This window comes from Uloborus diversus, chromosome 8 (assembly GCF_026930045.1).
Source record: "Uloborus diversus isolate 005 chromosome 8, Udiv.v.3.1, whole genome shotgun sequence".
Classification (NCBI taxonomy): domain Eukaryota; kingdom Metazoa; phylum Arthropoda; class Arachnida; order Araneae; family Uloboridae; genus Uloborus; species Uloborus diversus.
The window spans coordinates 78,618,256-78,644,719 of record NC_072738.1 but is presented as its reverse complement, the minus strand read 5'-3'; the positions used below and the strand labels follow the sequence as shown (position 1 = coordinate 78,644,719).

The 26,464-nt window shown below is 30.4% G+C and overlaps 1 protein-coding gene across 4 annotated transcripts in view; it reads left to right on the top strand.

Moving 5' to 3' along the window:
* Window positions 1–26,464, top strand: part of LOC129227248 (E3 ubiquitin-protein ligase COP1-like) — a 59,594-nt gene that overhangs the window by 6,712 nt on the left and 26,418 nt on the right. For 2 of the 4 annotated variants that reach the window (XM_054861762.1, XM_054861761.1), the window contains exons 4-13: window positions 4,241–4,338; window positions 6,343–6,407; window positions 7,862–7,981; window positions 17,576–17,644; window positions 17,734–17,793; window positions 19,823–19,861; window positions 20,787–20,906; window positions 22,283–22,406; window positions 22,650–22,676; window positions 24,921–25,053. In XM_054861762.1, coding sequence (XP_054717737.1) covers window positions 4,241–4,338; window positions 6,343–6,407; window positions 7,862–7,981; window positions 17,576–17,644; window positions 17,734–17,793; window positions 19,823–19,861; window positions 20,787–20,906; window positions 22,283–22,406; window positions 22,650–22,676; window positions 24,921–25,053 — 855 coding nt within the window. The remainder of the gene's footprint in view (window positions 1–4,240; window positions 4,339–6,342; window positions 6,408–7,861; window positions 7,982–17,575; window positions 17,645–17,733; window positions 17,794–19,822; window positions 19,862–20,786; window positions 20,907–22,282; window positions 22,407–22,649; window positions 22,677–24,920; window positions 25,054–26,464) is intronic. The other 2 variants (XM_054861764.1, XM_054861763.1) reach the window with 1 other exon arrangement.

The window sequence follows — 26,464 nt, the reverse complement described above, 5'->3', positions numbered from 1 at the left end:
TTTGTATCGTATTCAAATAAATAACAAAAGTTTTACTAGGTGAAACTCGTAGTTTCAATTTGGCGTAGTATTTTTTCATTTGTACAAAAGATAGAACACTGCTATTAGAAAAATATACATTTCAGCATACAATGAAAATGTTTTACTGCACAAAAAGGATTCCCTTTGAGGTAAATCTAATACTTTTTTATGCTTACATTATGCTTAGTGGTCTGGACGGAGTCAAAGCTTTAAAAAAAGGAAGAACACCGTTCGATTAACAGTCAACTTATCTGAATGATAACTGTAGCCTGCATAAAGGAGTCAAAACACCAAGTAGCATTCCCACTGCATTTATTTTATAACATGTGTTATCTGTTGTATGTTATGAGTACATGTAATGCGTAATATTAATGTAAATTTGCTATTATGTCTGACAGCCCGAGCTTGCCCGAAGTTCAGATAGTTTATAGCCAAATGCTCTACCGAAAAACTGATCAATTTAACCAAACAACTAAATCCAGTGCTGGTTAAAATACAAAATAATTTGAACTAAGTTCTTTTTTAAGCGTAGCTTTTCGAATGTAGTAAAAATGTGATAGGCTATTTGTTTTTTTGCAAAAAGAAGAAAAAAAATATATTTTGCCCTTCAAATTGAGGTAGTAATTTTTTTATTTGTACAAAGAGTCAAATACTCCTTAGAAGAATCTGTATTTCAATATACAATTTATTATTTTTTTCTGGACAAAAAACAATTCCATTGTAGGCTGAAATCTTAAACCTGATACTTATTTTCGCTTACATTATGCTTTAATTTTCTTATCGGAGCCAAAGCTTTAAAAAAAAAAAAAAAAAAAAAATCCCAACAATTAAGAATCAATTTAGCTCCAAGTTGCATCAAGTTTTCATAACAGCAAGGAGCGTTTCCACCTCATCTATTCTATTCCCGCATATTTGTTATTCACTGTTATTAAGTGTTCATGTAATGTGCGATATTTCTGTAACTTTTTGATGCAGATTGTCCAGACAAGGGCCCGAACACTCTTTCTCCTGATTACCAGTCGAACAATCTGCCAATCAAGCTATTCAGCTCTGTTGGTCACAGTGCAAGTTAAAGTTATAAATTTAACCGAAAACCTCATTCTGGTTCTTTAAAACTGGGTTTTTTGACAGAAAAACGATTTTTAGACCGTGGGTCTATTTTTCGTCATTCGCTTGCACAATTAGCTTTAAAATAAGGTGTAAATCAAAGAAATTGTTCGAGAATTGAGGAAAATCTCCCGTAGAAACGAAAAACAGGCTACAGAAATAATATATAAGGATGTTTTAGCTTTCACCATGAAACAAAATATTGCCTTTAAAAGAATCTTTAAAAAAAAAATTAATATGTAAAATAATCCACCAACTAAATTAGGCAAATCCATAAAACAGCACAAAAACTTCTATTCATTTTTCTTTTTGCACAATTTCTAGCAATTGCCAAATTTTACTACTTATTTTGGAGACATTTCGAATAAAAATGTTTAATGCCATTTTATGGTGACCAAAAGTATCTCAGCATTTAGCGACAATGTCTCTTTAAAGAAAATTAGTAACAGACCATTTTACAAAGTAAGAGGGGGGGAGGGGCATTGTGGAAGGTGTCCGAAAACAATTCTGGCAAATTTGGTAACTTTTTAAATCGCACCAAGAACCCACAATAATTGAATATTCCCAAAATAACTAAAGAAAGTATAACGGGATTACGGGCGGCTACAGTTTTTTAAGCAGTTTGCCAATAGCAAGATAGAGAAGGTTTTATACTCCATGTTAAAAAAAAAGTATTAATAGATAAATATTTTTTAACATGTGAAGTTAATTTCATATTTTGGGAATTCTTCAAATTTGTTTTTGCTTAAATGTTGTGTATTCATTTCAAAATGAATACTATTTTGTTCTTTATACTTATTGCTATTTTAGTTTTATGAGTAAGGAAGAAGCTCGACTTTTAATCATGGCAAAGCGGAGTATTTTGAATTCTTTCAGTTAAAACAGAAAACAAATGAAACTAACGATTGTTTCTCATAAATATTACTGACCCAGACAACGCTAGGTATTTTTGCTAGTTTATTATATGAACAGTCTGAGGCATAAAGTTCATAGGTCAGACATTGAATAATCCAATTTGAAATAATTTGTTTTCAAAAAGTATCTCATAGATCTGAGCATTATCGTGGGATAACTAATGCCATAAGCCCCTTTGGTGACTTTTTAGTGTTGGCACCAAAAAAAGACTTCTTTATTTTGTCTAGTGTATGTGTCATATATCTTTCATGACTTTTTTTTTTTTTTTTTTTGCCAACAGTGATGTCTTATACCAGTACCAAAAGTTATAAGCCTTATTTAATATAAAATAAATTATAGTGTGCAGTAAAACAACATACAACCAAGGCAAGAACTATCACAAGTACACTTCAAAAATGAAAAAGAAACTATAAGCTATTTTTTTTACAAAAAGAAACAACAGTAAATTTTACTTAAAATACTAAAGCTGTATTTTTTCTATACATAACAAGATACGTACAAAAGCATTTGTGCAGTACACATTTGAGTTCTTCATTAACACCGAAGTAACTTGGTTAGAAAAAGTTAAATGAGTGTTTAGAACCAAATCATCCAACACAAAAATAATGGACACTTTTATTTTCTAGAGATCAATTTTCTATAACAAAAAAAGTTCTTTTGATGATTAGAACCAACACAAAAACACCACCTATTTAAAAACATTCATTTATCTACAAAAATTTTTTTCACATTCTCTATAAAACCAAAATAATTAAAATTGCAATACTTCATGATAAAAGCATCCCTAAAACAGTTCAAAACCATAACCAAGATAAAAATATCGAAAAGTAAATTGCAAATAGAAATGTTACTAAATTATTACAAACTCTACGTTTAATGTTTTAAATAAAATAGCACTGCATTTATGATTTCAAAAGTACCAAAGGTATCCAATTTCTATAGCCAGAAGCACCCAGAACTTATAACTATGAAGAGAGCAAGATTTTTCATTTTATTGAATTGAACTCCTAATCTTGCTGAATGATAAAATATAGCATGACATAAGTACATCTACCAATAAGGGACATTCAGGTATTTAAAAATTGCAATATTACAAGTCGCCAAAACAGGGCCGTTACCAGACTTCTGTTTCCAGGAGGGTTTTACAAACAGAATGCTCGTAAAATCTATATGATTAGTAAAATTCGATTTTATTCATTTGCATTACGGTAAGTTGTTTAAATGAGGGGATAGTACTTAAAGGGCTTTAATACAAGCTAATATAAAAGGTGATGTATCTGTTATATGCAAAAAAAAAAGTGTGTATTCTTGTTAAATGTATGAAAGAAAAATGATGAAAATCTTTGTAATAAATGAAAAAAAAAGTGCATGTGGGCATATTCGAAATAATATTTATTAAATTCGTGTTTTTTGACACCTAAAAAATATGTAAAATGTAAAGTTTGGCACTTATAAATTTAAAGAATTGTGATGTTTTTGTTATCCCCGGGTATTCAAAATCGGAATTAAACTAAGGTTTTTTAAGAAATGATGTTCACAGTATATACAATAAAGATAAATACTGCAGATAAAGCACTGAGTTTGTACAATTTGTCAATAATAAAAATTTATTTTTAAAATGAAATTGAAAAAATAAATGATAAAACAGTAATAATAGTTAATAAATGGTAAATAAATCTTGACTTCCTTAAGAGGTTTTCCACCTCCAGCTCAGTTAGTCCTATACCGGGCTGATGAGTCCTAATAAGCATGAAACTGCAGTCCTCAGCTGGAATTGACCGAGCTGGCGGTGTATTTCATGCAGTAATAATGAGTTTTTCAGCAAAAAACATATTTTAGAATAGTTTTGAAAAATTTCGGAGGGGGTTTATAAATCCTAAACCCTCCTCTTAAATATGGCCATGCCCCAAATGTGCCAAATCCCCAGACAAAATTTGCCGAGTAGGGAAATTGTTTGGAAAGTCTCTCCAGGGTGCCCCTGGTGGGACTGGGATTTTGAGAGAAGGAGAGAGATGTGAGTTAACTTTATTTCTCTACTTACTTCTCACATTTTATTAAAGATAATTTGTTACCAGAGCTTGCTCTTTTTTACTTATCTCAATTTTTCATGCATATCCTTTACATGTTATAAATTATATTTTATATTTAAAATAATTGTTTGACCTCTTTTAATGTGTCATTCATTGACTTGTTTTAGTTTCAAATGTATCACTACAAGCTTGGAGTATAACAAACGGTGTCCCAAATGTGGTTTCGTTATAGAAAGTGTTGATGAAATTTACCCGAACTTCCTTTGTATGTATGCTTTATGATTTTGAATTATTTTTGTTGTGTGTTTTGTTTATGCCAAATTCTTAAGGTTCATAGTTTTTGGGAAACAGAAATATGGTGAAACTACTGACTTTTAAGAGAGAAAGTATAAAAAGTTTCTAAATAACTTTACTTAACTTAAAATGTTAATGAAAAACTTAAATGTGTAATAGTAATAAAAGCTAACAATTTTTTTACCTGTGAAAGTGAGAGTGAGTTTAATAGCAGTGTTAAACTTTTGTGATTTAACAGCCTGATTTACCATATAAAATAATACAGTATGTTATCAACCCTTACTTACCTATATAATACCTAACTTGTTTCACATTTGTAAGTACATTTAAACCCTATTAATAATAAAACATTCTGTGTGCTGACTTGTTATATTTTTTCCACCACATGTCTACTAATAATGGTCACAATTACATGGGTGCTAATATCAGCCTTGTGTTATTTAATGAACATACACCCTTCAGTCTTTCTTTTTTTTTTTTTTCCTTTTTTACTGTAATTGTAAATAAAACTTTAATGTGTGAATGTAAATAAAAGCTTTTGATTGCTTTGGATGCAACAGTGATTGTAAATTTAATAACAATATTTAATGATTTTTTTAAAATTCAAAAGTCTGTTGTACCTTATAAAATAACTAATGTGTTTGCAACTTTTATGTTTTTGAGATATTTCAAAAAAGTAGTTACTGGCTGTAATGTTTTCATTGTTTTGTAAATATGTATTTGTAATATATGCATAACTTTTATTTTTATCATTGAAATAAAATTGCATGAAACCCTGTTGGAAACACGGTTTGTGTGTAACTGGAAAGATCTCTGCTTATTCACGTGTTCCTGCTTATATATCATGCAGCTGAAGAACGTCTATTCATCAAAATGTTTGCAGTTTATCAACATATCATTTAATCTTCATACTAGTCAAAAAAAAAAGGGAGACTATTTTAGATACTAATTTCCTTGTTTGGCTACTGTTTTGCAGACTATTTTTCATTTGAGAGGTTACTAAAATGACTATTTTCAGGACCATAACTCAGTGAGAACCCTGATCATTTGACTTTCTCCAAACAATGGAGTGTTTTAGAAGCTCACTCAAGTGAGAATGCAAAAGAATTAGTCTATTCTATAGTTCAGTTAGCTGGCTGTTCAGGAAGCATTACTAAATACATGTTTTCTAGATGGGGGGGGGGGATCCAAACTAAAAAAGTGTTGGCTGTATTTGGAACACAAATTAAATATATTATGCTGTGTTAAAGAGTACTTGATTGTTTAAAATTAAAATTTAGTACATTTTTAGGTGGAGAAAACTTTGAAAACATTGTAAGAGAAATTTGAAAACATTTTTTTTTAGAATGTAATCATGATTACTTGCTCAAAAAGGATGGAATATTTTGGGAAAAAATACTTTAAAGTATGAAATTGTTAGCAATAATATAAACAATTTTTTTTTATTTCATCATTTCTTAAAAATCCCCAACTAGTTATGTATTTTTTGGAGTATTTTGGATGGATTTGTTTTTAACACCTAGCCGGGGTTTTGTGCAGGCGGGTGGTAATCAGCCCTGATGTTCAGGGCTAACATTAATGATTTCATTTTGTATTATTTTGCATTTAGATAATTTCCAGTTCAAATTGATATTTCCCTTTTTTCTTGAAATTATAAAAGTAGTTTAGCATGTCATTTGCCGCAAATCAGTACAGTAAATATTCTTCACCGATGCTGTTTATTTATTTTTTAGAGCAGTTTATTCATACCAAAAATAAATAGTTTATCATTATCATTAGTTCCCATTTTAAGATGGGGTGGTAATTCAATTTATGTTAAACCCCTGTGAATGGATAAACTTACCATATATATATATATATATATATATATATATATATATATATATATATATATATATATATATATATATATATACATATATATATATATGTATGGGCAGTACTTTTTTTAACACTATTTTCTCTTATTTTTTAGTGAATGAATTAATATCAAAGTGTCAAAGGAAGGATTCTGATAAGAGGATAAAATCTGCAAACTCAGTATGTATTGTTATTATTTATTTTAGTATTTTTCAATGTATATTACCTAATATTACCTACATTATGCAAGTTTTATTTAAAAAAAGGAATAATGTGTGAACAAGCATTGTTCAGAGAATGTTGATTCAAATTCATTTCATCAAAATCTTGTAACACTTTAAATTTACCTATTCAATTAAATATATATATATATATAGATTGAAATAATGTTACAACAAACTGTAAGGGTCCGATAAAGTTTTTCGTTGAAATGGAATCACCTTAAAACGTAACACCTAACACCTTTTTTATAAAAGTGTTAATTTTGCAAATCTACACTCTAATATAATTAATATGTGACATTTACCGTTACTGAGAAACTAAATATAATTAAACACATTTTATTTTCTGAAGAAACAAAGAGGAAAATATTGAACACTGATGTTTTATTCATCGGTCGTTTTCACGAAAAGCGTTATTTTCTTTTGTACAATAGATTTATTCCCAGAGGACATTATGAAAGATTCTAATTTATAAATGTTACTCTACTGACCACAAGAAAAGCTGAAACCTTACTGATAATTACTGCAAATTCGCAAGGTGCGTCACATTTGGCTTGCGAAATCGACTCCGCACGGTTAGGCACTTGCTTTTGGTCTCTCAAATCAGCTTACATTTCAGCATGAGTGGATCTCCACCTTGAATGGCTCTGTTTCGAAAGCACACATGGGGCTTTGACATTAAGACTCGTGAATGTCTTTTTTTTTTTCAAAAACATCAATAAGTAAAAAATATTCTAACTGATGTTAAGAAAAACATTTCATTTTAATGGAGTTTTGAAAAAAAATAGTTTCGTTAAAATGAGAATATTTATTGATTTTCTTAATGGGTTTTAGAATGGGCCCAAACATTTTGTTTGTCTTAACAGATATTTTGTTGTAACAGTATTTCAATGTACAGTAAAACCTGTGAAGTTGATCACCTGTCTAAGTTGAGCCCTTTTTTCAGGCACAGAATTAGCCCTTATCGTATAAATTAACCTTTGTAAGTTGACCACCTGTTTAAGTTGACCACTAAAGTAGTGCACCGCAAGTGGTCAACTTACACAGGTTTCACTATATATTGATGTTTTAAATTAATGAGCTGAATTGAACTATCTGCATGTTAATGGAATCTTGAATGCTTTAAATGTCTTGCTAAATATCTTTGCACGGGCGCAAGAGAGGGTCATATTTCCGACTGATCACTCTGCCTAGTTTGCCAATATGTGAATTGTATTCATTGTACTAATTGTGAATAGCATTACTTATTTACAATGCTCTGTCTGTGCATCAATTTTAATATTTTAGGGTGTTGTATTTTCTGTGACTTGTATAGTACATGTGTAGGTGCACTTATTCTTTTATGCTGCGTTTCATTTATGACACTGTGGGCTTTTTGTTTATTATTTTGTATTTTTTAATTTATTTTCCTAGGATGCTGTTGATCTTTCAGAACTAGAACATTTCCTTTCTTCTGAAAAAGCTAACCTAACTATTGAAGAAATAAACAGTATGTTAGAAATTTTAGCTCGGAAAAAGCAGCAGCTAGAAGCTGTAAGTTTTAACTTTCATTCAATTGAGTTTTTATTTTCATGTGAAATATACTTTGACGAATTTTCTAGCCTTTTGTTAGTATATTATTAGTATTGGTATCTATTTATCATTCTGAAGGCTTTAATGCTGTAACAGGGTGGCGACAAATCAGGGAGATCAGGGAACTTTATTAATCAGGGAAAAATCAGGGAAATATCAGGGAATTTTGAAAAAATAACAATTGAAATTGATTGATTTTATGAAGAAAAAAAATTTTTTTTGCTTTACAAAATTAAGTACTCTAATTCCCAACGCATTTTCCGCCAATTATCTGTGTTTAAAAAAAAGTAAAATTAATGAGGTGCGATTCAAAACTGCCACATATTTGTGCATCTTTTTTCCTCAACGTCAAAGTATTGAATCTTACTTATTAACCACAGGATGAACTTCCTAAGATTGGTTCTGTGTCTGTTAGGGTGTTTATTTTACTTAGCTTGAAATTTCCTTTTACGTTTTCAATGCTACGTAAAATAAACAACCATACAGGCAAAGAGGAAGCCGTCATTAATGCCTTAGCTCCTTTGCCTTTATTCCATTGTCTCGAAGTAATTAAGTACTGTAATCACGATTTCAAGAAGAAATCTTCGGTTTTTTGAATTAATACTATAAAAGCTTAAAAGTTATTCCTTCTTCACGTTTTTAATTTATTTGCTAAAATTGAACTTTCAATTAAAAAAAACTTTGTTTTTTGCCGATATACTATTTGTTGTCGCCGCAGATTATAAAGGTTTTCTTTTCTTCAGACTTAAGTGATTCTTTAATTTTATAACCAAGTTGTATTCTTCTTTTATGTATTTTGAAATTAACTAATTGTTTTTTTTTTCTTTTTTTCTTGCATTTCAAAGTTGTTTGTTACAAAAGCAATCCAAGATTTTTTTTGTTACATACTGAAATCATTTGAAATAGAGTTGACTCGTGTACTTAAGTAAATATCTTTATTTTTTATTGTTAAAATGTAAAACCTATGTTCTTGATTAGAGAAAAGCTCCCTATGAATGGATGTCAAATGGTTTCAACTGTTTTGCATAAATATGTCAATTAGTTATATAAGAATAACTACATTACTTCTATTCTTTCACTATTACTTGTTATTCTTGCAGCAATTATTATAGTTTTTGAAAACTTAGTTCAAAATAATTTCAATTACTTTTTAGTTCTATCATAAATACAAATATGTTTTTAAGAGTGATTTTAATAGTTTCTTTAAATTCTTATGCTAAGTGGTTTCTGGAAGTAAAGTAGTTTTTTTTTTAAAATTTTCTATAATCTTTCCATTGTATAAAAATTTAATATACTGTTTTGTAGAGTTTTTTCACTCAAAAAATTGACTTGATATGTTTTTTTGGCCATTTTATTAAAAAAGTATCATTTTTTAAAAATATATCTTTAGTTCAACAATTTTACACAAAACGTTTAAAATACTGCATTATATACAAACACACAATGGATTTCAAGTAGAGCAAAGAAAGAAAACCATTATCGTTGGCAACGTAAATCAGGAAAATTTGGTGAACTTAATCAGGGAAAAGTCAGGGAGCTTTTTTTCACAGTTCCTGTTGCCACCCTTTGTAAGTTGTATATTATTTGTCTGCTGATAATCTTTAAAAATCTAAATGAAGTGATTTGAGTCGAGGACAAATTTGTTTCAATTTTCTTCTCTCTTTTTTTCTAAACATTATGATCTTACGTCTTAACCTGGTATACAAAATTGAGCAAAGCTCTCTCTATTGCAGCTTTTTTTTTTTTTTTTTTTTCAGTGTCGCCCTCTGCAAAAAAGGGGGTGGAAATGTTATATATGAAAGAAAAATGCAAATAGACTCTAAAAATATTTAAAATGATATAGAAATTCTACCTGTTGTTATTGGTTACTAGTTAGAATAGTTAATGTCTTAAATAGGTTAGTTACAAATATGAATTTAAATATTTTTCAGAGAGAGAATTGATCTTTTTTTTCCTATTTCAAAATTTGAAAGTCCTAATGTTTTATACATTATTTATCTCTAAACAGCACCATTGTGATCTTCTTTACAGAATAGTTTTAGGTGGACTAAAATCAGTAGTGCCATAATTTCTCTACTTTAAACTACCCTACTTTTATTTTAACACTTTTATTGTATTTTTTGGTGTGAATCGGAAGACACTCTTAAATTAGTGCATAGCTAAGTTAAGAAATAACAACTCTTAAAAATCCATTTTAAATTAATCATTAGCCTGGTTCAATGTTTTCCTGCTAGTCAGAGTAGCTTTGACAGTGTTGCCAGATAGGGGGAAATTTCCCCAAATCTCTGGGAAAATAAATTCTGATGGGAATTTTTTGAGAAAAAATTTTTTTCTTGTGAAAAACCTAAAAGAAAAAAAAATCATCAGGAAAAAAGATTTTTTTTCGTATTTAAATTTTGGTAGTTACATTGTTTGTATCAAACAGCGTTGGTTTAGCTTTGCTGAACTTGATGGAATTCGCATTTCGCACTGTGGGTAATATTATGTTACAGAATTCCCATTTCTGTTCTACGTGAGTAACTAGTTGATACGTGAAACTGGTAAAAATAAGTGAGTGTAATGAAGAGATAAAGAATGTTCTTGGGAAAAATGTATACAAAGTTCATAGTTTAAATGTACAGAAACAGAGTAGTAAATGTGAGTATAAATATAAAATTCAGCTATTTCTTTTCTCTCGGTTGGCCATTGGCTATGGTCATCTAATCAAATCCAATATGAGAAAAAGTCCTTTCTTGATGAAGAGGCTTGTATTTATGAAGACAAAAAAAAAGTTTGGGAATTTTAGAAAAGAATTTTGTTATTTGGGGAAAAAAAATATTTTCAAGTGAAAAAATTATCATAGGAAGTTGATTCATTTTGTGAAAGTATTAGTTTAAAAATGATTTTTGAACTTGGAGAATTTTGAAAGAAAATATCGTTTTTTGAGAAAAGGTTGGAAGGAAAGTGGGGAAATCTGAACTTGGCCATCTGGCAACACTGGCTTTGAGTCACATGGTATCTTTTCATTGAATCAAATTATAATCAATCACAAAAAACTACTCAAAACACTTAACCTTCAGAAGCGAGCCTTTAAAATATAAAAATGAACTCCAACTCCTAATTAATGAAGTTTTTCTTCTATTTCATAGGTGTTTGTATTATTTTGTCCCCCATCTGTATATATGCGCTCATTTTTATTGAAATCATGTATGCAAACTTTCACTTGAAATAGTTTCATTGGACTTTATGCTGCTATGTATCCCATACTATTTATGTATAAAATGTAGCAGTATTGCAATATTTTCAAAAAAATATAAATTCATTATTAAAAATTGCTGGTATAATTAATCAGCTAGTGATTTGATTGTGCTTTGAATGTTTCACAACACTTTCTTCTTGACGAATTTATTACAGCCTTATGTTTTCTTTGTAACTAATATTGCTCTTTGAAGATATGATTTTCCTCTATGTTTACCAATTGTTACTATCATGTTGTTAATATTTCAACATTAAGTGTTTTGGTAAAGATCTTTTTTTTTTTTAAATTTTAATAGGAGTTGATGCTTTTTTTTTCTTTGCTATGTTCTTATTAACTTGGTTTTTTTTCTTGTCTGTTCGGATGTAATCTTGCGACTCAATTTTCACCCACTTCCTATAATAGGATTTTTTTGAAATTTTGTATGCGACCCCAGACCTGATGACAATGCAATATTCTATAACCTAATTAATTAATTAACCATTAGTTATTACATGAAATACACCGCCAGCTCAGTTATTTCCAGCCGAGGACTGCAGTTTCGTGCTTATTACACTCATCAGCCTGGCATAGGAAAGTGACTGAGCTGGAGATGGAAAACCTCTTAAGGAAGCCAAGAGTGCGAAACAAACTGGTAGCTAATATAGAATTAGCAGACCAAACGAGTGACCAAAGCAATGGTTCGGTTCAACTCGAAGATTGAACGCGAGGCAAGGTATATTCAGTAAGTTACCGCCCATTAGCCAGGGCTAAAGCAGAAAATAAAATGCACTGCCAGCTCAGTCATTTCCAGCCAAGGACTGCACTTTCGTGCTTATTAGCACTCATCAGCCTGGCATAGGAAAGTGACTGAACTAGAGATGGAAAACCTCTTAAGGAAGCCAAGAATGCGAAACAAATTGGTAGCTAATATAGAATTAGTTTATTCCAATTTTAATCTACGTTTTTGCTTAAATCCTCTAATATGAGGCCAAAAAAATTCTGGCACAAATTAAAATTACATATCCATACATTATCCCTGATTTTTCTGCATCATTTTTTCCCCAACATTCCCATGTGATTAGAACGTGAATTATAATTGTTTTTAACTAATTTTGGGCTAGAATGTAGGGGAACCTTCCATTGAAAATTCATGGTTAATCAGGATCATTGTTGAACAATGCTTTTATTAAAATATTTAAAGCAATACTAGAGGACCCGAGAGACGTTGTTATGCTCAAACCTTGTACATTACAAAGTTGAAAAATTTCAATAAACAATCATGTGTTTTAACGGTTTTGTTGAAAAAAATAAGAAAAAAGAAAATGTTTAAGCTGCTTGGTGTCAGGATGCATATATTTATTACCACTTGGTTTATCTAATGCCCACTGAGCAGTTGTTTTATTAACTATTTTTTTCTTGCCAATGCTTGAAAGCATTGGCGTCGTCAGATAAAATTTATTGTGGGGGACCAACTTTAACACTCTCAATTTCAAATTGCATAAAAAAAAGCATGTACAGTAAAAATTGATTAACATTATCATTTAATACATAATCTTACAAACTGAAACACTTTGATTAACAACTGTGTGTTATTTTACTGTTGCAATTTTTTTCTAAGATATTTTAATGACCCGTTAACGTTGCATGACTTAACCGTTTTTTCTGTATTTTGAGCTGAATTTACCTACTGAAGCATAATATTGACCCCAAAATGTGCGGGGGATTCTCTTCTGAGAAATTTTCAAAATTATTGTTCTATAAACGCAGTTTTAGACGATTATTGGTGATGTTTGGGAGAAGAAAGATTGAGTTTTAATCAAAGTTTTAAAAACAGGATTGCAGGTCATGTTTGGGAACAAACAATATTTTGAAACTGAAGTTTCGAAAAAGCTGAATTAAGATAACTTTTAATGGTGTTGGGAAGTGACCATTAAGGCTTCATCCCAAATTTTTTTTTTTTTTTTTTTTGAAAATGGAGGGCTAAACACGAAGTTTTAGGTGCTCTTTAGTGCTATTAGTGGGAGGGAAGATTCAGAGGATCTGTGGAATAGTTTCTAAGTTGAAGCTCTGAAATCGAAAGTTAAGACACTCTTGAATAGTGGGGAGTGGGTGTTTTGCCGAGATTACAGTGAGGGTGCTCTCCCGAAAGTTTTTCGACATTGAAATTCTAAATTACACAATTGTAGGCTATCGTTGCTGACGTTAGAGGAAAGAATGGGATTTGGATATTCTCTCGTGCTTTCAAAACCAAAGTTTCTAAAAACAGAATTTTAAGCTAAGCCTGACAAAGTAAACTGAAATGATAAGGCTTGAGGAGAGTTTTTTTTTTTTCTTTTTCAAAGCCATTTGACTACTTTGATTTTCTATACAAAAATTTTCAATTTCCAGCTGGATAGTTTATTTGTTTGACATTATGTCTGTGGCTTCAGTAAAAACACTTTTAACATTTTGAACTAGTGTAATACTGTACCCTGATACTTTAGGTCTATTTTTTTACTTTATATTACTTGTAGTGCGATTATTCATTACAATATTTCAAATCTTTCTTTTTCTGTGTATTTCAGCTTTTTTTCTATTTAAAACTTATTTTGGTCGCCCAGGTAAGGTAATTTCATAATACAGAATCTCGATGTTCCTAAATAATACTTTAAGATTGCATTTTGGAAAAAAAAAAGAAATATTTTCTTTTCACTTTTATTCTATATCCTCATTTATCATCTACCTGTTCATTATTAAGACTGAAAGTTTTTCTTCTTTTTAGCATTGAAATGAAATTGGAGGGGCAGCGTCCAAAAAAAGGGGGGGGGGGGCAACATATCAGTTATAAGAAGTGGTCTTCTTCTGCTGTTGCAGAAGTTTTCTAGATTTTTTTTTGGGTTAGAGAAGTTTTAGAAGTTTTTTGGGGATTTTAAGCATTTTCTAACCTTGACATAATTTAGGACCCTGAAATTCCTGTCCTTCCGTAGCAAATGACAGAAAATAAAAATTATTCTTGATTTTTTTCTTCTTATGTCTAATTTCCATGGAGTATTTACTCTTTGCGCCTCACCCATTTCCGTAAAAGTTCTGAATGACGGACTTGCTTGCGAGGTAGTTTAGACTTCTGACATCGCTTCAGCAATAATTTTTTGCTTCCAAACTTTCATTGAAGACAGTTGCTTTCCTTTTGTGGTCGCAAAGTTCCTTTTGTTTTAATTACATAATAATTAAACATTTCACAACTGCATTTCACGTAATAAATTATGTGTTATGTAACTGTGAATTATCGTCCTTTTTTGGAATTAAAACAGTAATGATTTTCCCCAAAACAATGGATTTTATCGTCCGAAATTCTATTTTTGTAGGGGTCCGATTCTCAATTATTAAAGGGGTTTGGACCCCTCCCCCCTGGCTGCTACGCCCACGTTTGAAAGGTCTTCATAGGTTGTATGGTTTATTCCTTCCGCCATACTCAAAGGATAAAAGTGTCCTCAGATATTAAGTGTAAAAACTAACTACCTATCTAAAACAAATGAGAAATCCTGCAGCAACATTCCCCACATGAAAATGAATAAAACAATGGAAAGTATATCGTTAAAAAAAATGATAAAGGTAAAAACAGCTCCGAATAAGCGTAAATCACTCACCCCCCCCCCTCCCGGTGTAAAATAAACATTCTTCAACTAAAATGCCTAAACGCTCTTTAAAAACGTAAAACAATTCTTTGCAATTTGAAATATTTCGCCAAATATGTAAACAAATGATCATGCAACTCTATTGTTGATAGCCAAAGTCGCCAAGCCACCACGTTACTGTAATCCAGCCGATCGGTGAGTGAAGCTAACTCCGACCGATTAGCGGTCCGATCTTTGGAACGAAAACTTTTAAAACTTCATGTATTGCCTAATTTGTTCTTTCCACCAAAGATAAAGATCTTCCACTGCATTGATCTTTGGTATACAGAACTACCCTGTTGTAATTTATCTCGACGAAAATAAAATTCGTTTCGTCTTTAAATTCCATCATCTTTTCCTTTAATAATGTACTGATTAGTTTGATAATCCTTAAGTATTCTTGATATTGGTGCCTAACTCAGATGGATTTGAGTCGTGAAACAATAGTTGCTAGATATGGTACTTTCTGATCATTTAAATACAAATACAAATGTGACGACCAGCAACAGGCTCTGGGTCCAGCTAGACTGATCCTAGTCAATTTACAATCCCCAGTGAAGATCAATGGCCCTCTTAAAACTATCTACTCCCTTGCTCATTACCACTTCTTCCGGTAAGCTCTACCAAGGTTCCACTACCCTGCTGTAATAATAATTTTTCCTAATATCCATGTTAGCCTGAGATTTAAATAACTTAAAACAATGATCCGTTGTCCTGTTTTCAGTGCTAAACTTCAGCCCCGTAACATCTTTCATTTTAATAAATTTAAATTTGGTTAGGAAAACCTAAAGCACAGATCGCGCAGGTCACATGATTCAACTACGAGGACAAAACACATGTTCTGTGTGAACCTTCCAGTACTTTACTTTAAAATATATCTTGGGACCTAAAATCGTTGCTTTCAAGAAATGAAGGCTTCACTCTCTCTCTTTCTCTCTCTACGTTTTATCTATTCTCAATTGATATATCACAATAGGATATTTCATTACAAAAAGCAGAGCTTGCTTTCTTATTGTCCTTTGGCAACAGGTTAAATATTTATTTCAGTTCTCGCTCAACAATAGGTTAAAAATAAATATTAATCATTTGGGAGATATAACCATCTAATGTTTTAATTAATTAATGAACAAAAACGTTTCCAATTCGATCCATCACGCTTCGAAACCATGCTTGCCTCAACTTAATTACACACAAAAATATTTATCCAAATCGGTCCAGCCAATTAAAAGTCTTATGGTGACAATTGTCCGCACAGAAGGTTTTTTATATATTAAGATACATAATTATAGCAATTTGTATATGCAAAGGATAATTCAAGATTGTGGCAAACTTTCAATGTAAATGCTTGAAATTAAATAAAATGTTTGGTTGAACTGCAACTTTTTAGTAGAAATGCAGTTTTATTTCTGCTTAGCTCATCCCCAGTATATTTTTGTAATCATCTATGTGTTTACAGTTCATTCACAGAGAAATAAATGGATGATATTGTTTTATATTTCCACATTAAAAACATCCTACTTGAATTGAACTTGTGTTGTACATAGAACTTAATGATTTTTAGGGTTACAATGTTATTATGGTGCAGTTTATTGTTTAAGCTTATTTTATTGACTGAATAAATTTGCCGAGATCTGTCATTGTCAATTTAACTGCCTCAGTCATTGTCTAATTGAAGAATGCAAATTCGAATGGGTCATTTCAGTCACACAAAAAGCAGATAAATAATGAAACAAAAAAGTTTCAAAGTACCATGTTAGTAAAATTAACTAAAAAATAGAAAATAATTTCTCTAAGCTTCATGTAGGTTTAAAGCTCCATTCAGTTTCAGAATTTCTCACAGATTGTCTGGAAAATTTGATTGTGAGTTTTTAATAGTGTGTCAAAATACTTGTGAGCTTTAAACGAAAAACATGGGGCGCAGGTACCCTCAAAGCAAGAGCCCTCCCCCCCCAATGAGAAAAATACCTCTCAAAACACCCCCTAAAGGTTTCAGTGGTGCAGTCTGCGCCATGACCCCCCCCCCCCCCCCGCCCCTAGATGGGCACCCCCTAAAGAAAGGTTATCAATTAAAAGACTACGACTCAGTTTATACTATTTGCAGATTGCAGAGTAATAAAATTGTTGGTAAATTATAAGTGCATCAATAATCTCTGTTACGAGCGCCCCATATTTTTCCTTTTAAAGCTTACAAGTATTTTGATAGCCATTTAAAACTCGCAATCACAAATTTTCCAGACCATCTGTAAGAAATTTTAAAGCTATTCGGGAGTTTAAATGTACAAGTTACTTAGAGACTTTATTTTCTACTTTTTAGTTCATTTTGCAAGTGTGGTACTTAAAAAAGAAATAGTTCATTAATTATTTCTTATTGGGACAAGCTAAACATTTTTTAGAACCCTGTAAGCTTGGGTGATTGAAAATTGCTGTTTTCCCTTAATCTGTAACATAAAATTAACCACAGTTTTATGCATTTTTTAGTTTTCTATTATCTCTGTTCATGAATCTTTTTACTGTAAGTGGGTGCTTTAGCTTTAATTTTAAGCTTCTTGCTTTTTTCTTTTCTTTTTATTTTTTATTGGCTCATTTACTAAATGATTTATAAATGCTTTTTTTTTAGAAGCAATAAAAACATTTTCTACTTTAGTTTCACGTTTCTTTTTATCATTCATTTTGTTTTTTGTTTAGAATTGTAGAGAAACTCAAATTCTTCTTATGAAAGAATTTCTGCAAAAAGTTCGTCTTCACAAGCAAGAAGTGAGTACAATTTTTATAACTTAATAATAATATGATTTTTTTATTACCTTAGCACAATGCTTTTTTATTACTTTTTATTCTAATTACAGGAATTGAGACGTCTTACACAGCAAGTACATGTTATTGACCATGATTCTCTCATTGTACAAGTAATATCTATCTTTCTTTTTATGTTGTTTCTTTGCATTTTCCAACTAATTCAATTGTGAAGTCTTCTTACAAAATATTTATATTTTAAACTCAATGTTATATACAGGAGCTTTAGTATCTTCATTAATTTTACATAATGTTGATGATTTTAGGAAATCTTTCTTTAGATAGTAGTCCACATTTATTGTGATCATGGTTTAATATTATCAATCGCTTATTGTTATCAAAATTCGGTCCAGGTCTTCTTGATTTGTTTTCATGCTAAAATTATTGCTTTGTTTGACCATTATATCATTAAATGTTATCAGTTTCCACCCAGGGATTGGTTTTTCTGCTGAAACGATCAGCAACTACTTCGCCTACTGAAAATTTGCAAAAAGAGTAGGAAACTAAAAAGTAATAAAAAATCCTTCCAGAATCTTAAGAACTCGAGTTATGAATGGAAATAGAGCAAAATATTATTCAAAATATTCCTGTACCTCCACATTGACGTAATCAAAAGTTTGATCGATTCTCGTATTTTGTGGCTTTTTATGGGACTCATTTCCTCAACTCTTGCACACTTCCTGGTTTGTTAGGGAGCACAAATAACAACTTTTGAGTAGTCTACTTGTTTTACTACTTTACTCTTTACAGAATTTCAAAGAACAAGAAAGCTATTACATAATGTTTTGTTGCGTAAAAATATTAAGAATGAAAAAAAAATTCATTTAATGGGATCGTGCTGGTAAATGCTTGTTTTATTTTTGCTGTATGTTCATTCTGTCTGCATGCCAATAAACCTAAAGCTATTTTTCAACACAATGAAAAGCCTTTGAAATTACATCTGTTATCATACAAATTCTTGATTACTCCTTTTGAGATTGAAAATAAGTTGTTTGCAAACAAATTATAATAAAATATCTAGAATTACTTCAAAAAGCAGCTGTATTTATCAGTTTTATGACAAACGCTTTAACTTTACAACAAGCGAGTTGTTCTAACACACCAATGCATATCAAAACTAAGGCGCACCTTTTTTTTAATGCGATTTATATTGCATTTAAAGTCAAAATATAGCCTCAAAACAGTATTTTTTACAATTTACTTGCTTACTGTGGGTTCTGACATTTAGGATGCTTCACTGCTAAACATGATATATTTTGTAGTAAGTTTTAGGGAAGAAGTAGGATTTTCGCCTCCTGCTCATGTGATTCCTATTCCGGGCTGATGAGTGCTAAAAAGCACAAAACTGCAGTCCTCGGATGGAGTAACTGAGCTGGTGGTGTATTTTAAGTAAAGATGATATAGTTCTTACTTAAATTTCAATTTTCAACCAATGATTCAAGAATTAAATCAAGAATTTTTTTTTCTCCTAATCATACAACACTATTTTACAGAAAAATAAACTTTTCTTTTCTGCAATACATTCTGTTAGCAGACTTTTTTTTTTTTTAAGCTGAACCATTAACGACTATAGATGGAGCAAACCTGACCTGGCAGCATTGTGAAGGATACGCAGCTCCTCATCGCAGCATTTTGACCCTGCCTGGTTAGGTTAGGCTTGCCCCAACTATAGTTATTCATTTTTGAGGAAGATTTTGTGACTTCATCTTCATTACGATGCATTTTATTACTGCTTCTGAATGTCATGTTTTTTGTCATGTGTTAGTAGCATTCGCAAATTTTACTTGTATAACAAACGTACTTTATTAACATCCTTATTGAAGACCATTACAAAATCTCTTATCAATTTCAGAAATTGAACTGAAATCAATTAAAGTTTCTTGGTTTTAGATATAGCCTGTCCAAAATTATTGCCGACAGCTTATTTGTATTAGTGCATGCACATGCTCTCATTTGCTTTTTACTTACGTAGAAGTAACAAAACTTTTTTTGCAAACTTGATATTGTTTTTTTTTTTTTTTGAAATAATAATGGACAAACCTGAAATTAACTATTGTTTTGCAAAATTTAAATTGTTTGATTTATTTTTAACATTTCCAGTTTTTGGTTTTTTTTTAAATTTAATGTGTTTTATTTTTGAAGGAGATGTTAAAAGATCATCAAAAAGCAAACAAGTCCCATGTGAGTAAAATGTGACATTTGTGATTTCTGTATGTATGTACTTATACTGTATACATTTGATCATATTTTCAACATCAGATTGTATGTAAAATTTACTAATGAAGAATCATAAATGAATGCAACTTTATTTATTCGATGTAATGGAAGAAAATTTTTAAGGAACAAAATTATTGTGAAAAATTTAGGTATATGATCTTTGAGCATTTTTTTCCGTTTATTTATGGAGTAGCAGCCAGTTTGCTTGTGCAAATAAAATTTAGTTTCATACATTTTATGCATTAAAATTTATTTTATTTTTCAAAGTTTTTTTTTATTGATTGACTTTTCCTAACTTTTATAAAGATTATACACAAGAAAATTTTGTTTCTTTTCGCCCATTATTATAGATGCTACAAATTTGTGTCCGTAGAAAGGCTGACTTTGATCATTTTGAACACTCAACCAACCCTTAATATTCTTCTGTTTTGTCTGCTTTTCCGTTATCTTATGTGCACCGTGCACTAATAATTATTGTTAGTTATTTATGTGCACAACAGGCTTTTTTGCTATGGTTGGATTTACCACTTTCTTTCAGAAAAGCTGAAAAATCAGAGATGAGAAATTTTGTGAAGTGTCCGGTAACAGTGAACAACCTGCAAAGAGATTTTTATTGAGTGAGATTTTAGCAAAAATTGCGTTAATCAGGCAATCCCGCACCCTAGTGTGAACCCTGACATCAACTATGTTTATCTTGTTTCCCAGTTCAAATGACACGAGCTATTATGATGTATTTCTTCCAGTAACAGATAAATATTTCAGCTGCTTTTGATTTAATTTGTAAATATCAGATTAATGGGCAAAAGTGTAGATGCAATGACATTTTTGTGTATTAATGTTTATTTCTGTGTTTCTCCTATTCAATTATATGATTTTCTCTTTTTTTCAGAGTTCTTTACCAAGTTGTTCCAACAATATAAAGCCAGATCCATCTACTTCGCAAAATTGTGGCGACAACGAATGCTCGTCAAATATGCCTAAGCAAGATGGATTCAATGGTAGTAAATATGTAAGTACCTACGTCATTATTACTGAACCCATCTCCCTATTTACATGGCACTCATTTTATACAATTTCGGTTAAAAAAAGAAAAGAATGCTAATGTACATTCGACTGCATATACATGTATTTGAACTCATTTTTGAACCTCATTCCTTTTGTAATAGTATTCACCATTGTCTGGATGCTTTAGTGGCCAAACAGAAATTCTTCTTCAAGTTAAACTTTTCAGTAATTTAAATGAAACTCTATATAAATGCTGAAACATTTTTCTTACCCCAAAAAAGGTATAAAATCATACTTCTGTAACTTTTCCAGCGTCACACCACGGCCGCACTTGATTTGCTTAAGCTTTACGGGCCTAGACAATATGACTCTTCTGTATTAAACCATGCAACTAGTAGCTTAAGATGATCTGCTCTTGAAAGTCTCGAAAAATGCGATTCTTCATATGTCGCTCATTTTGACCTCAAGAGGCGCTAAACCCAACCATGTGTATCCACCAATCAATGGCATGTTGCCCATTTTGACCGCAAGAGGCGCTAAACCCAATCCTGTGTATCCACCAATCAATGGACGTTTTCATTGTAAGAGCGGAAAACAGGGATTGCCTGTAGCGCCCTCTTTGTTGCCATGAGTTTCAGAGATTGTCATGACCAAGAATCAAGTGCAGCCATGGTCAAACTTAACCTATACCGTAAAAGATGGGGGTTTTGAGATTAAGCTGTAATAGATATTGAAAAATAATAGCTGATGATGGACTAAATAAGGATTTTGTTTAACATGATTCGTAATATTAATAACGTGAGGAAGACTGATTCTAAAGCAAACTGAACCATTTGTGTTCACAGCAAAAGTGAAAGTGAAGACAATAATTAAACTTTAATTTTTTAACAAGATATATTTTTTATGTGTAAAATGATCTAAATATTTATTTATATCGAAAATATGTTTCAAAGCCAGCCACTTTTAAGAATGGTTCACTTACTGCAATTTGGCTCAAAACAAGTCAATCTGGCAACCCTACTTCCCCATGCGAGGAACTGCTTGCTTGGTTTCAAATCTGAAGAAGCGACAACGGCTGGCTCTTATCATTGGATAGGAGTGATGGCGTCACTGTGTTGTCATGGCAACACCCCTTCATAGTTTGGATTTCTCTTTTCTTGCCGGTTTATATGTTTTCCCGGGAAATTGCCATTAGAGCTACTACTAGATTTATTTTTTAAAACTGATTTTCCATGAAAGAATTGGAGTACCCAAGCTCTGCTTGGGCGGACCGCACGTCACTGATTGATCTTAAGCTTCAAGTGTTCATATAGGCACTATTTGGATGTCATTTTGACCCAAAATTATTTGTTTATCACATCTCTTACTTGTTTTTTGTAGGGTAACAATATCCACAGCAGTCCTTCCTTAGCTGCCCGCAGAAAAAGGCTTCATGAACATTTTAATGACTTAGAACAAAGCTACTTCCTATTGCGTTCCAAAGATTTAATGTTTTCAACTAGTGGTATGTATAAACTGTTAAGAAACAGCATTAATGAAGCATAAAAATCATGAATTATTGCGTACAAGTTTGTTAATTTTTTTCCTTTTTTGTTGGGGGGGGGGGGGGGAGGATACTAGCAACCCCTTTTTCAGTGCAAAATGAACTTATAGAGAAAAGAACATCAGACTAAAGCACAAACATGTATGCAATAATTTGCAATTTTTATTCTATATTATAAAGTTGATCTTATCAATCTATTTTCAGCACCAAGGCACTGTTTTCTTTCTAGTGGTATGTATTCTTTTTTTTTTTTTTTCCTTTTTTTTAAGGCAAGACAGTTATTTTTTGGTGTACCTCAATGTTTCTAACTGCATTTGTTGAGCAAAATATCTGTTTAGAATTCTGCTTAAGCATTGCCTAAGTAGACCCAAACTACAATGCTTTCAATAAATGCAATTTTCTGCCCCCTTTCAGAAATTGTTGCAGCCCTTCATACCATTAAAAGAAAAAAGGAATAAAAAAAAATTTTTGTGTCCAACATTTTTTCATTTTGCTCTGTGTAAAAATGTCTTACATTGGGTAAAGGAAAATGAATCGGAAAAGAAATAACTGAAAAGAACAAAAGAGAAACAATTTTGAATACAAGGGTGAGGGGGGGGGGGGAGCTCTTAGAATACTGAACTAGGTAGCCAAAAGGTGCTTAGTTTTAAAATTTGGAAATTTAGAATAGGTCTTTACATTCGTAGACTCATATAATTGGTATGAAAATTAGTTCCTTTTAAACTTAAAGTATATACCTGCAATTATTTGCAATTTTGTGCTTTATTATGTTTTAGCCAATCCAACTTTTAAGAAATGCATTTATTTCTTCTGATTAAAAATCCTTTTTTTTTTTTTCGGAATCCCCCCCCCCCTTGTTTTACATCATAGACAACTATTAGCTTGCAGATACTTTTGAGTAGTGTGCGTAGATACTTTATATTTTTATCTGACTATGCTCATGCCTATATTTCATATTTTGATTTTAACTATTTTTCATTCAATTTTGCTTTGCTTCAAAAAACTTGATATTAATGACTAGAGGAAAATGAATGCATACATCAATCCAAAACTGAAAGGTGGATGTGCTTCAAACCAACATTTTTAAGGATTTTTTTTGACCTAAAATGTGTTTATAAAGAGGTTTTTAATTTAAATATTTTGAATTATTCAAAAATTTTAACATTAGTCTCTACAAAGGAAAACATTATCCTAAAAACCAACTAAAATTCATTTTTTAATGCTGGAAAGAAAAAAAAAGATTCAGAATGCATTTTAGTTTTGTGTTCACAGAAATGGAGAAGTCATTAATAAAAATAGAACTGGGATTATTTACTGTACCCTTATTGCTCACATAAGTTAGAGATTAATTGGTTGAATCAAACTGATGTGAATTTAAAATGCAAATGATTTTCTTGTGTATTTAATTTTTTTTAAGCTTTAATTCTAAAGCTTGAATTTAGTTACATACATTTTTGGCAATGGGGAAAAAAACAGTTCAAATTTTCTTTTTTAAAATTATTATTATCCCAAAGAAACTTCTGCAAACTTCTCAGTTTTTGATTTTAAAAAAAAAATTGTTTATTTCAATGTACTTTTAATTTTTACTCTTTTTCTTTCCTTAAGGGGTGGGGGAGGGTACGATTGAAGAGTTTTAATTCAAAAAATAAAATATTAGCAACTTTTGCATTGCATGAAAAATGCTCTGACTTTACTTTTTAGTTATTTATTTTTCTATTCAGATTCTATGTTGTATGTTGAAGAAGTGTTTTTGTAACTCTGTTCTTCAATATTTGTTCCTTGTGAAATTGTATATGGAAACACTAGACAAAATTTCTGATTTTGAAGCATTCCTAATGAAAAGCTGGTTAATGGTTGAAATTTACTGAAAAACATTGTTTAATAATTTGAGAAAATAAATTTGATATAAATTCTGTGTCATCAGTTTTTCTTTTTTTTCTTTTTTTTTTCGGTTACTTATGAGAATGACTTATTTTGTTTTTAAAAATATGTTAAAATGATGTTTGAAATAGTGTGCAACTTTAACTAACTGAGAGAATATTAATTTGATAAAATATTGATGATAGTATTCAAGGAACTAAGCTTATATAGTTAAGATGGATCTTGTTAATTTTTAGGGAGCTCTCTGATTCATTTATCAATAAAATTTCAAACTATGTGACTTCAAATGTGAAAAAGTAATTAATTCAATTTATAATTCAAAAATATTTTGTTCATAAACTCATTTTAAAATTTAAAAAAAAAAGTTCTGTGTATCTTTGTTTCAAATATAAAGAAGTAAATTAAGTTTTAACAATTTTTATTGCTTATGACTAAATTTATTACTTGAATTTAATGTATAAAAGAGAGTTTTTATTCATTCTATTTTGGAGTTGTGTTATATAAAGTGAGATTTAAATTTGATTTTCACTTAGCAGTAATTTTCCTAGTACTTTGAACAGAGCACTTTCTAAAAAAAAAAAACTTTTACTTTAGGTGAATTGTCGAGATCTGGATTTGACGATTTTAATGAAAGTTTATCCAAATTTACAAGATTTAGTTCTGTCCGACCATTAGCATCATTACATTATGCTAACGATCATTTCAACAGCTCAAATATTGTCTCTAGGTAGGTTAAATGTATTTCAGTGTATTTAAATTGGATGATGTATTTTTGTTGAGATTGAATGACTCTTGAGTGAATCTAAATAATTTTCATTTTATGAGGGTTTTTTTCTTTTGTATGAAAAATATGGTTTTTGAGTGAAAAATAAGATTTTTTGAAATTTTCAGTTAAAATTTCATTAGTTTAAATGTGTTTGTCTGTGAATTTAAATTAGCATGATAACTCAATATAAAGAATGTTCAAGAAATATCCTTTTTTTCCTTGTATTTTTATTTATTTATTTTTTTTATAGATATGTGTAAGACATATCCTGTGTAGACATGATGCCTTTGATTAATCCTTTCATTTCAATTTTCTCTTGGGGTTCAAGCCCCTGGCAAAAACTTTATCCTCCTCAAGTTTGAAACTTTAAAAACATTATAAATATCCTTTCATGGCTTTTAAATTTATAAAGTGACATAAATCACAGAAATAAATATTTACATGAAATTTGTATTTGAGGGGACCAGTAATTTAAGGTGCAAATATGTAGATGTTAGGACCCCACGAGTCAGTACACAGTTCTTATCTATCAAATAACTGAAAATTTCATTTCTTAGTAGCTTACAAGAGTAATAAGTTAATAGCTTACAGTGGGGTCATTCCATGTCAGTTCAACCACACCCCAACACCCACCATCTCAGATTTCAATGAAACTTTGTATACTTCTATATTTCATAGTCCTATGTAACCTCCTAAAGTATTTCTTCTCTATTTAAAATTGTTTTTATTTTATGACCCTTCAAAGTTTTGAGATTTTGCGTTAGTTGTCATTCACAGTTCTCTCAGAATGAACTGCAGCTGTTTGCAAAAAAAATTATTTCTCAACAATTAAAGATAAAAAGTTTTTGAAAATTTTCACATTATACATTAAGACTTCAAGCATTTTAGAAAAAAATATATCAAAGATCTGAATTCATATTCAGCAATTGAAAAAAATTAACAAACTGAAAATTTTAAAATTTTTTCAATAAAAAATGATTTTCAAAATTTTAATTTTTTGGCATGAGGGTCTAAATTAAAATAATTTATATATTTTTTTAAATGATCAGTAACATGTGTGCTAACATATAAAATGAGAATCTTTAGGGGACTTTGAGGGATTCTGCCCCTTTGCCCCCCTTATTTTGATAAAAGAAAAAAAATCGATCACAATCTTACAAACTTAGCTAATTACTAATAGCATCAAAAAAAAATTTGAATAATGACATACATTGGTGTTTAAACCCAAATTTAAACATCTTAATACTCAAGATTTTTTTGAATTGAAAGTAGTTAATTAAATAAATTAATAATAAACAATAAAAACAGGTTATTGCGAAATTCGAAATTTTCCTACAACAATTTATGCATACTAAAAATTATTGTTTAGTAT